At 46.8% G+C, this 12,718-nt stretch overlaps 1 protein-coding gene across 10 annotated transcripts in view; it reads left to right on the top strand.

The window, feature by feature from the left end:
• Positions 1 to 12,718, top strand: part of LOC105497780 (engulfment and cell motility 1) — a 574,187-nt gene that overhangs the window by 239,002 nt on the left and 322,467 nt on the right. The window contains exon 1 of one of the 10 annotated variants that reach the window (XM_011769143.3): positions 5,190 to 7,459. The exons of the other annotated variants lie outside the window; for them this stretch is intronic. Coding sequence (XP_011767445.1) covers positions 7,406 to 7,459 — 54 coding nt within the window. The 5' untranslated portion in view covers positions 5,190 to 7,405. Of the gene's footprint in view, positions 1 to 5,189; positions 7,460 to 12,718 lie in introns of those variants that run through there. 10 annotated transcript variants of the gene reach the window in all.

Here is a 12,718-nt window from a genome sequence, read left to right as displayed (position 1 = left end):
CTCTTTGGGTCCGCGCCGCCTTTGTGAGCTGTAACTCTCACTGTGAAGGTCTGCAGCTTCACTCCTGAAGTCAGCAAGACCAGGAACCCGCTGAGAGAAACGAACAACTCCGGACCTGCCGTCTTTATGAACTGTAACACTCACCGCGAAGGTCTGCAGCTTCACTCCTGAAATAAGCGAGACCACAAACCCACCAGAAGGAAGAAATTCTGGACACATCCAAACATTAGAAGGAATAAACTCTGGACACGCCATCTTTAAGAACTGTAACACTCACTGTGAGGGTCTGTGGCTTCATTCTTGAAGTCAGTGAGACCAGGATCCCAGCAATTCTGGACACATTCTGCTGACCCAGATGGGACCATCACCTGTCGCCAAGTGGTGAGACTATTGCATATTGCCAAGCGGTGAGTACCATCGGACCCCTTTTGCTTGCTATTCTGTCCTATTTTTCCTTAGAATTCGGGGGCTAAATACCGGGCACCTGTTGTCCAGTTAAAAGTGACTAACATGGCCACTGGACTAAAGACACAGCTGTCAGGCTTTCTGGGAAAGGGTTCTCTAGCAACCCCATGACTCTTCGGAGTTGGGAGTGTTGGTTTGCCTGGAACCAGCTCCCGCTTCCCCTGTACTTCTGGGCTGAGCCAAGGGTCGACAGAGAGGAAAGCCATGCAGCTTCAGGAGCCCGAAAGCAAGTTGGCTGATCCTGTGGCCCTGAGCAGAACTCTCAAAGGCATGTCGCCTAAGCGAGACTCACCCATCTATCCTATCTATCCTGACCCTTGCCCCCTGGGTCCTAACGCCTGCCAGACAAACTTCCTGTCACCTCTCTTCTCCGAGGTTAGTCCCGCATCTGAAAAACCACTGTCTCTGGTGCTTTTCTACTTTCTTGTATAAGAATGATTTCTAGTATAAACTCCAGGACTCTGTTACCTTCTTTAGGCACCCGGGCTCACCAGTCAGAAGGACATAATTTTTGCACAAATACCCGTTGTAGAGGGGGCTATCTGGAATTTTAGGATCCCTCCTCAGACAAGCAGGCCTAACAGAAGCTATTCCTGAAGCTACGATATGGGGAGCCTCAGAAATTGTATCCTTCCTATTCATATAAGTGAGGAGAAAAGGCATCACTCTTCCGACTCTGGAGAGCCCGTGCCTCCCTCAGGGTATGGCCGTCCACTTCATTTTGGGGGCATAACATCTTTATAGGACATGGGTAAGGTCCCAATACTAACAGAGGAATGCTTAGGACTTTAACAGGTTTTCGAGAATGCGTTGGTAAGGGCCACTAAATCCGATTTTTCTCAGTCCTCTCTATGGTCTAGGAGGACAGGCAAGGGTGCAGGTTTTTGAGAATGTGTTGGTAAGGGCCACTAAATCCGACTTTTGTTGGTCCTCCTTGTGGTCTGGGAGGAAAACTAGTGTTTCTGCTGCTGCGTTGGTGAGCGCAGCTGTTCCAGTCAGCAGGGTCCAGGGACCATTGCAGGTTCTTGGGCAGGGGGTGTTTCTGCGGCTGCATCGGTGAGCGCAGCTATTCCCATCAGCAGGGTCCAGGGACTGTTGAGGGTTCTTGGGCAGGGGGAGAAACAAAGCAAACCAACACGCTGGCCATTTTGTCTTGCAGCTGGGAAACACTCAGGCATCAACAGGCTCACCCTTGAAATGCATCCTAAGCCATTGGGACCAATTTGACCCACAAACCCTGAAAAAGAGGCGACTCATTTTTTTCTGCACTATGGCCTGGCCCCAATATTCTCTCACTGATGGGGAAAAATGGCCACCTGAGGGAAGAGTAAATTATAGTAAGAAGGAAAAGTTAAATAATTTCTGCAAATCATTCAGTACTACTCAGTACCATGTTGGAATTCACAGGGAAAGTATCATAACTTACTATGATTCAATTCATTTATTTTAAAGCCAGAAACTGCCTTAAAATGCCTGCTATACCAAAATACTACATCCCTGAAACCTGGTGAATTCTCAGAAAAATCATTCTAGATGAAGAGAACCCAGTCTACAGTGGACTTGCGTTGTATTTCAGCACTGATCCCAATGTGATTTTACCACAGGCTTTCATCACTAAGAATGTGGTGCAGTCTCTTGGAGTACAAGGACAGTATTAGTAAGAATCTAGAATACATTTGTGGGAATAGAAGAAATTAAATTTTGACATTCTCTTAATTTTTGTGGTATTCTCTTTTTGCAACAGGCCATCTCTGGAAAGCACAAGATAATGCAGGTTTTTGTCAATCGAATCACTTTTCCCTATATCCCATATTAATAACTGGGATAGTATTCTTAAACAAGCACTTTGCTTTCAAATACATTTTAGATATAACCCATAAACCTCAAAGTAAAAGGACAGTATATTTAAAAACACACATTTCCTGAAATCCTGTATGGTTATAGCTATATAGAATGCAAGAGGTCCCAGGGTGCTCTGTAGCGAAGCTCTGCCAATCCTAGCCAGTCCACCAGCCCCAGTCAGCCCCTTTCCCCTGAGGGATCCTTGGGGGACATGGGTAAAGGGATTACCCGGGATGGTTCGGGCTGCATGAACTCACGCAGATGTGCCTGTTCCTCAGGGACCATATCTTATACTCTCTGCCTCCTTGACACTTGGATCAGATCAGAGACTCTCTTTTTCCTATCTGAAATGCTGCAGACCCCAGTGGTAATAACTTCTGAGGCATCCCTGACCTCAACAAGCCAGGAAATTCCTTTAGTGAACCAGAGCAGAAATAGCCACCAGGTGGCGCAAATACACAGCCATTGGCTCTCAGCCAGCCCGCTGAACTCTGGCCGGCTAGCTGCTGGGACGTTTCTGTTACATTGCAACCCTGCTTATAAGCCTGAAGGGTTTGAAGTTGCTTAAAGTTTAAAGGCCACGACAGGGGGTTCTCGGGTTCTCGGGGTCTCTTTAGAGGGCTCTAAAGCTTTCATCAGGGCCCAGAAGGAGCTAGAAGCATTCTTGGATGTGCAACTGGCCTCCGTATTAAATGGGATTTGCCTGATGTTCATGGCAGATGGGCTTTTTCCCAGTACCCGAGTCTCCCAACTCTCATTCCCAGTTATTTTTCCTTATTCTACCGTGAAAGTATTTTAAGTAGGGCAGGCAACCTGTACAAGTAATTTTTGCTTTCTGCTTTAACATGGAAGTACAGGAAAGAATGCACTGGAAATGGAAAATCTCTATGAATATTGGCTGTAAAAACAATAATAATGTATTTGGGGGTTGAAAGTTCTGTCACATAATTAAAATATGTGACAGTAATAACATGAAGAGGGCAGGATAGTAAAGGGAGTTAAAGTGAACCAGCATTGGTGGGGAGTTATGCAAAGCTGTCTGGGGAAGTTTGATCTGACTCTTGACATGTGGTTCTCAGGTAAATAGAATCTTTTAGAATCATTTTTCAATTTTTTAAACAGTAGCCACCTCTGGAGCTGTATGTTTAGAGGTACTGTTGAGATTTCTGTTTTAATGGTGGGGAGCGTTCGAGCCTCTTGAGCATTCTTTTCATCTCTAACTTTTCCTTCCTCACTCTTACAAATATTAAGGGGAATTTATTTTTATTTGCATTTTTTTTTAATTGAGACAGGGTCTCACTTTGTCACCCAGGCTGGAGTGCAGTGGTGCAATCTCGGCTCACTTCCACCTCTGCCTCCTCGGCTCCAGCTGTCCTCCCACCTCAGCCTCCTGAGTAGCTGGGACCACAGGCGCTTACCACGAGGCCCAGCTATTTTTTTGTATTTTTGGTAGAGACAGCATTTCACCATGTTGCCCAGGCTGGTCTCAAACTCTTGAGCTCAAGCGACCCACCTGCCTTGGCCTCCCAAGGTGCTGGGATTACAGGTGTGAGCCATGGTGCCTGGCCATAAAAGAGAATTTTAAAAGGGAAGAGAAGCCAAAGTGGGCGGCCGATGGGTCAGGCAAAAACTGTCAGAGAGTTTCGTTGCACACTTCATTGATTGGCAGGTGGGCATCCTTTTCAGTGGCTCATTCGTTACAGGTGAAGAGAGGATTGCCAGCACCCTGCCCGTACATGTTCAGGGTTGCCTCTGTGCTGTTTCTTGGATGCTTTTGGTCAAATGACAGAGAGAATGGCATGCACTGTCTTCATGTTTAATTTTATATGCAGAGACCATAGTTGTCTTAAAGTTGTAGCTGCTAGTTGGGTGCAGTGGCTCACTCCTATAATTCCAGCAGTTTGGGAGGCATAGGAGGGAGGATCACTTGAGGCCAGGAGTTCAAGACCAGCCTGGGCAATTAAGTGAGACTCTGTCTCTACAAAACAAAAAAGTTTTTTTAATTAGCTTGGCATGGTGGCACGTGTCTGTAGTCCCAGCTGCTTGGGAGGCTGAGGCGGGAGGATCCGTTGAGCCCAGAAGGTCAAGGCTGCAGCACGCTATGATTGCATCACTGAATTCCAGCCTGGGCAACAGAGCGAGACCCTGTCTGTCTGTGGGGGGATGAAAAACAAGTTGTAGCTGCACATGTAGGAAAGAAAAAGTTAGCTTTGGAAAACTCTTGAAAAACCGAAGAAGATGAGATTTATTTCCTGTCATTGAACCAAGCGAACCAAGCACATTAAGTCACGGGGCAGGGCCTCTGCACAATGGGCTCTTCTCAGATAACTCAAGGTCTCATGGGGCCATTTCCACTTCAGTGTAGCATCATCATACCTCCTAGGGGTGCAGAGAGATCGAGAAGTCCCTCTTAGAATACCTGCAGATCTTTCTTCTGTGACCCACCTTTGCCATCCGCTGCATTGAGAAAGGACATCCGAACTGGTGCAGTGGGACCCCTGGGGGCAGTCGTAACACAAGCTCTCTGTCACTGTCTCGGGTGAAGAGTCGGCCCATGTTTTGCTCTTGCTGCAGGGCATGTGCTGTTGCCACTATTTCCATCTGTTTGGTGACTTTCGTATGTGATGTGTTATTCCCTTCTTCCTACCCCGGCATGGGGAGGGAGCAGGGAGGAGTACTGATTGCTGGGAATAGTCTAATTTCAGAAGCACCCGTGACCTGTGGACTCCATCTGAAAAGGGGATGCATGAATAATTGGACTTTTAAAACTTTGGTTTGGGGTGGGGTGGGGTGGGGTGGGGTGGGGTGGGGTGGGGTGTGGTGTGGTGTGGTGTGGTTTGGAGACAGGGTCTTGTTCTTTTGCCCAGGCTGGAGTGCAGTGGCGTCATCATGGCTCACTGCAACCTCCACCTTCCAGGGCTCAAGTGATCATCCCACCTCAGCCTCCCAAAATGCTGGGATTACAGTTGTGAGCCACCATGTTCAGCCTGTTTTCATGTTTTTAAAGGAAGTGTTTTAAGGGAAAACTTTTAAAAACAGACGACCTATGATTCATTGCCATGATAATACTTGACCTTCGTTGTTCTTACTTTTTACGGTAATTAACTTTAACTCCAGACACAATTTCTCCAGGATGGTTATTGAACACCAGGTGAAAAGATAGGTTTCTTCCACTCGTGTTTTTCCAACTCCTTTCCTATTTAGCACGCATTGCTATGCCTTAGGAAGGACATTTGTGGGCGGTTAAGGTTGAATCTGTTCTCTGGCCACTAGAGGGCGCGCCTATCAAAGGCATGTGTGTGAGAAACTCTGCAGGCTGATGGCGCTTGGATAAAGAGCAGCTCTGATGTGTTCATGAGGTGGAGGACTTAGTGGGGGCTAAGTTCAGCAGGTTCAGAAGAATGCTTTTCCAGCCAGAATCTTCCTCCTTCCCCCTTGTAGCTCAAAATCTCCAATAACTCTATACCCTGGCTGTGGCAGAAGGAGAGGCAACATATTAAACAGTGTCAGTCCTTCGTCTCTGGTGTATCGTGCAAACTTCCTTGGCATCCTTTCTTTGCACATGGGGCATTAGAGCAAAAGAGCACCATCCAGCAGGTGCAAGGGTGACACACAGGGAACCAAGGGCGAGGAAACATCAGGGTCTCGTGATACATAAGCAAGTCAATTCTGTGTGAGGCTAATAAAACATAGCTTTTATGAGTGCAGCCTTTGGTGCCAGACTGCCTGGTTTTGCATCCCAGCTTCATTGCTCATTAGCTCTGTGACGTTGGACAATTTACCTAACCTTCCTTGCCTCATTAGTAAGTTGGATCTAGTAGTATCTCCCACCCAGGCTTGTTATGGACATTAATGAGTTAATTGATGTTAAGTGCTGAGAAGCCTTGGCATGGAGCCAATTTTAGTAAGTTTTTTACAATTGATGATTGTTATTTGGATCTGATGGTGGAAATGAGTCTGCAGAATGCATTTACACCCCAGATGACTGGGGACATTCTTCAACGTGGCTTCAAAAACAGTTAATCCTGAGGAGTGGCATATCCCAAAGTCCACGAATTCTAGAGAATTTTCATAAGAGTGCTTAGCAGTGCAGGAGTTTTATACCCCTCAGAGAGCCTCTTTAGTGAAGGAAGAGGTGGATTTTTTGCTGTGCATTTTTGCTACTCGGGAATTAGCATGTAGGCACATGGCCGAGGATGTCTTTATGGTGCCTGCTCTTGTGCAGATTTTCAAAAGCAGGTAAGGCTCAAAACCACAATATACATTGAATCAATGTGACTGTCCATGACAGGAAACACTTTTCTATCCATGATACCCTTTGGAGAGTGCCTTGGACCTAGGCTAGGCACTGCTAGGACAGAGGACCACCAGAATCTGGCGGGGCTGAGTGGTGATGGGGTCCTGGTACCTGGGATGGGTAGTTATAGGCATCCAGCACCTCTTCCTCCAAAGATTTTCTGTAGGTGCCTGTACTCGTGACTTTGCCTCTAGTAGGATCATATCAAAGCACCCCTGAGAATCACGCTGGTTATTCTGGGTTACAGGCAAGAGAGGGAAGGAATGACCAGTTAAGAGTCTCATGATCCAGTTACCTGCTTCCCATTGACCCTGCTTTTGATGGCCATCGAACAGCTCCATGCGAAGCTAGCATGCCTTCTATGTTTATCCTTTCTCCTGAGATAGTGTGCTGTTGCGATACTTTTTATTTTGTTTTGTGTTTTTCCAAGTGGTGACTTTGTCACAGTGTCCTTCCTACCTCTGAATTCAGTGCGATGTGACCTCGGGAGAGGAGATGTGAGCACGATGTCCAGACTCGGACATGTCTGTTTCACGTCTGCCAGGAAGTAATTTTTATGCTGGGAGCCGGCTTCATGGCGTGGGATTCTAATTCTGGGGATGGCATTTTGTATGTGTAGGAAGACTGTCAAAACCTTTCCAATGGGAAGGGACAAGAACCAATTTGAGAATCACATGGTTACATAAGAACTGGCCCTGTGCGGGCATCTCTGCACACTTCCTGTACTTGTTCATTCTGAAGACGAGAGAAAGAGGAGCAGGAAGAATCTTCCATGAACTCTGCAAACCTACAAACTTTCCAATGAGAAGTGGTGCACACTCCCCAGATGGTGCTTGGGACAACATGGTTAAAAGGGTAAGGGGTATTTATTAACCCTTTGCTTTCTTGTTATTCCTGTCCCTCCTCTTTAAATGTTTACATTACCAAACTGGCTAGACTGCTGAGAATCTATCCTTTTTAGGTGGCCTGCTAGGGTTTCCACTGGTCTTATCCCAGTAAATAACTGCAGAAAATAGCTGCAGCAGCCACACCCAGCAGCAGTAGCATCTAGGGGACTCTTTGGGACCTGAGCCAGAAAGTTCCCATATGCGGTATCTCATTCTGTCTCCACAAGACACAAGACACGAGGATTATTATGTCTATTTTAGAGATGAAGAAAAAGAGGCTTACAGCTTCAGAAGATTTGAAACCTGCCCACAATAGCTACAGTGTTTGAGCAGGACAAGGAGACATATGCAGACTTAATTTTTGTTTTCAAGTTGTTTAGTCACAGGTGCAGACACTCACGGGAGCAAGGCAGTGACACAGACGAAAGTAGCAGATCTCAGTGAAGCTTTATTTCTAGCCTCCTGTGCCAGGGACACCCTCCACTCCCTTGGAGTCCTTGAGAAGGCCACCAAATGCTTGTCTCACTGTGGCCTTTCTAGACTTAGCGTGGTATTCCCACTAATGAAGGCCACACACCGGCCATCCACTTGCTGCTTCTTAAGGGAACATGCGCAGAGCATTGTCCTTCCTGGATCTCAAGCTAAACCCAGCAGGAGCAAGACCACGTTTCTATCTGGGGGTTGAAAGCAAAATTATGCTTCCAGTTTTCCAGGGATGCTGTAAATCCTTCCCAAATGCTCACAGCAAGCAAGTGGCAGGGCCAGCGTTTGGCCCCATTCACCCTGATGCCAGTCCTCCCCCACCTCAGCCTCGAGGCTGTGCTGTCTTGCTATTTAAGGAAAAGGGAACGTGTTGGCTACAAGGTCTCAGTCTCTCTTTACATTCAATTCAGGTAAATCCAGGGAGGCCTTGTCTCCATTCTTGGCTTATTGAGCCTTTGCCTGCTTTCCTGTTGTTCATTTGTTGATGACCTTGCTGCATAGCCAGCACAAAGCAGTGAGGGAAAGCAAGTGTTTTCATGGCTGAGGTCCTGAGTGCTCATCTTCCTGTTTCATGATAATGCAGAAATCGGCCTGCATTTTTTGCCTTCTGTTGTTCATGGATGGAGCCTGAAGTTAGCAGTTTTGAATTTGGTTCTCTCCGTCCCCCCAACCCTTTTATATATTTATCCGCGATGTCATATACTAAAGCTTTTGCTTATGTTTCTCGGAAGGGTTCTCCCGCATTTCCACTGCAGCCTTCCGTGTCACTTATGAGCATTAGGGCAAAGGGAAAGGGCCGGAAAATGGGGACCAGGAAGAGGGAGGCCTCGGCCGTATAGCTTTTACAGTTCAGGGGCATCTGCTGGAGATGGTCCGTCTGGGACCATGTCTGTTAGGAGATGAGCCATGCCAGCTTTTGCAGATAGGAAAGCTGTGGGAGGAGGCCCAGTTCTTCCTCACTTTGGGGAAGCATCACAGATTCCTGCAACTGCTGCTCACTGCAGGGAGCCCCGCCTCCAGCCAGCTGGGCGAGGCTGGGCATCCAAACAGGCATCCAAGGCGTGGGACAGGGGCCTGTGGATTTCCTCCGTCTATCTGAGTGGCTCACTGAAGGATGGCATCCCATCGGTCACATGTAGGGCACCTTGATAGTAACGGATCATGCTATGGAACAGGGTCATGTTGGAGTTTAGACTAAAAATAAGAGACTAATGTGTTGATTCATTTGTTGGTACAACCAACACTTATGAGCATTTATGATATTTAAGGCAGTGTGCGGACTGTAGTCACAAAGATGAATCAGGGAGAAGCCAAGGCCTTCATGGAACTGATTGTTGAGTGAACTCCCTGTCACTCTGGACCTCGTGTGCTGTTCTCTCTCCTGGCACTCTCATCCCCTCTCCTCTACAATTCTCAGTTAAGAACTGAGTATGTTGCATTCTTAGACTAGACAGGGGGAGCCTGCTGGGAGCTCTCCCAGTCCAGGTCCTACCCCTGTTTCAGCACGTAGTTTGTACTTCCTTACTAACCTGATGTCCCACCAGAGGGATAGGACCTTGTCTACTTAGCACACCTTTGCATCTCTTGCACCCAGCACAGTTCCTCCCACTGGATAAGCATATGGTAAGTGTGTGTTGAATGAATGAATGAATGATCAGTTAAGGATTCTACCATTCAAGAAGGGAGACACATGTTTACTTATAGGTAGAAGTTGATATATACTATGAGAATCATACAAATAGACTATAAAGTGTTTCTGAAATTCCAAAAAGGGATAAGGAGAATTTGTTTGAGGACTCCATGAGATTTTACAGTGGAGAGGACAGTGAAGATGAATCTTAAAGAATAGGGAGCATTTGGATATGAGTGAGCTGTGGAGGAGGAGGAGCGTGGGTGATCAACAAGGAGTGGAAAGTGGAAGAATGTGAAATTTCCTTCAATTTCTACTCCTTTGAGGCTGGGCCATAAAATATTATGTGCTGTGGTGTTTGGATGATATTTGATAATTTGTAAGTTAGGAAATAATGCAGTTAAAGCTGAGGATTTCACTTTGGTGGTAGTAAAAAGATGGCAGGAAGGTGGAAGAGGCTGGAGGTGATACTGGCCGAAACTAGAAATAGAAGGTGAATAGAAAGGGAAAAAACAAATGTGAAAGAAAAGGTGTGGAGTACAGGGCTTGATAACAGATTGGATGTGGGGAGTGTTGCACAGCTTGTGTGGCCAGGAAGCTGGGGTGCTCTTTCTGCTGATAGGAGACGCAGCTTTGGGAAGGGGCTGGCTTGTTCCATTTAGGATAAAGGACATTTGAATTACTGTCAGGACTTTCAGCTGGAGACAGCTAGAAGACCAATGGAAATAAAAATACCTAGCACAAGTTAACATTTGCTGGAGATTTACAGAAACCTGGCAAGTGTTTTGTTAGCCTAATGTAATGAAAGGGGATCTGGGAAACTATAGAACAGAGAATAAAGTGGCCAGGACATACCTCGAGTGTGTGACGCCTAGGACTCCCGCCTTCATGCATCAAGTACCGTGCTTGTTCTGGAGAATTTCTCCAGGAGAGCCAGGGCTTTCCAGAGCATTCTGGATGAGAAGTGCCAATGAGATGTATTTAGAGGGACAAGTTGCTGAGGCAGCACCAGGTGAGATCATTTGCTGAAGCCTACAGTGGGTTCTTCTAAGTGTGTACTACAGTCGTGTTTATGTGTATGCACATGTATGTACGTGTGTGTTCACAAGTGTGTGTGCATGTGTGTGCTCATCTGCCAGCAGGAGAGAAAATGGTGATAAGAGAAAACTGGAAAGAGGATGGCCTATCACGCAGGGATTCTGATTTGTTTGTAAGAGCTGGAAAACACAATTGATACTCCTCCCATAGCAGGCCATTGGTGCAGTCATATTTTCGCCGTTTCCTAGTGACTAACACTGTATAGATAGTGCTGCCTTATTTTTAGTGCAGAGTATGAGTGTGCTGCGGAAGGCTGCCGGTTACCAAGGAGGCTGCGCCTCTAAGCTCCTTCAGGGAGCCCCCTGAGTAGTGACTCCAGCCTCCGTGTCACTCTCTGATAACCCCTGGCAGAGAACATCCTTAACCCGAGGGGTGACCGCTCTGTGCTGCCTTCCCTCCATCGCTGCTTATATAATGGCTTTTTGTTCTTACTCAGTTTACATGTTAGAAAAAATTACCTCTGTCTTAAAGGAGAGTTCTGTGAAAACATTAGGCAGATCATAGAGAGCCAGGGGGCTCTCGGTTGGATACAATCACTGTGCGGGTTGGGCAGTGTAGCCCGACCCGGTACAGGGGTTTTGAGTCAGCTTGGCCTCTTTGAGCCTCCCCTCTCACCAAGAATCCAGAGGGGAAGTGGTCAAAGCACTCACAAAGTTCTCAGCATTTTTTGCTTTACAAAGTAATACAAACCCAGCGAAGGGGTAAGTAATCAGGTTGAATTCTTCAAATCCCTCACAAAAATTCCATTTTTGGGTCTGGGTACACATCTGCAATGTTTTGTTTTGTATTTTGATTTCATGAACTTTTTCTTTCCACTCTTTAAAAAATGTATCTCCTATATATATAAAATATATATGTATCTATATATATGTGTGTGGTTTTTTTTGAGACTGAGTCTCGTTCTGTCACCCAGGCTGGAGAGCGGTGGTGCAATGTCGGCTCACTGCAACCTCTGCCTCCCAGGCTCAAGCTATCCTCCCGCCTTAGCCTCCTGAGTAGCTGGGATTACAGGAGTGCACCACCATGCCTGGCTAATTTTTATAGTTTTTGTAGAGATGAGGCTTCACCATGTTGCCCAGGCTGGTCTCAAACTCCTGACCTTAAGTGAGCTGCCCTCCTTGGCTTCCCAGATTGCTGGATTATGGGTGTGAACCACCGCACCCGGCCCAGTTTTTTTTTTTTAGATGGAGTCTTGCTCTGTTGCCAGGCTGGGTTCAGTGGCACGATCTCGGCACTGCAACCTCCTCCTCCTGGATTCAAGCGATTCTCCTGCCTCAGTCTCCCGAGTAGCTGGGACTACAGGTGCCCGCCACCACATCCAGCTAATTTTTGTATTTTTAGTAGAGATGGGATTTCACCACGTTGGCGAGGGTGGTCTCAATCTCTTGACTTCGTAATCCACCTGCATCAGCCTCCGAAAGTACTGGGATTACAGGCATGAGCCGCTGCACCTGGCCCGGGCCCACTTTTTACCAGTATTTCTTTCTGCTAATCCATGAGAGACATCCCTATGGGGAAAACTTGGGAGAGGAAATTGTGAAAAACACACACAAGAAAACACTCATAGTCTCACCTTCCACAGGCAAACACTGCTACTGTTAGCATCTTTCTTCTTCTTCTGTGAACTCTGTCCTTTACACAGTGGAGACTGACCTCTATGTTTGATTTCCTAACATTTCCGTGTGTCCTCAGTATACCTTGATAAACATCACGTGCAGAGGCCAGGTAAGTTTTTTTTTTTTCTTTTTTTTTTTTTGAGTTGGAGTCTCCCTCTTTCGCCCAGGCTGTAGTGCATTGGTGTGATCTTGGCTCACTGCAACCTCCAACTCCCTGGTTCAAGCGATTCTCCTGCCTCAGCCTCTCAAGTAGCTGGGATTACAGGCTCGCGCTACCATGCCCAGCTAATTTTTGTATTTTTAGTAGAGATGGGATGTCACCATGTTGGCCGGTATGGTCTTGATCTCCTGACCTTGTGATCCACCTGCCCTGGCCTCTCAAAGTGCTGGGATTACAGGT

This window comes from Macaca nemestrina, chromosome 4, assembly GCF_043159975.1.
Source record: "Macaca nemestrina isolate mMacNem1 chromosome 4, mMacNem.hap1, whole genome shotgun sequence".
In the NCBI taxonomy this organism is placed as follows: domain Eukaryota; kingdom Metazoa; phylum Chordata; class Mammalia; order Primates; family Cercopithecidae; genus Macaca; species Macaca nemestrina.
This window is presented reverse-complemented; position numbering and strand designations above follow the sequence as displayed.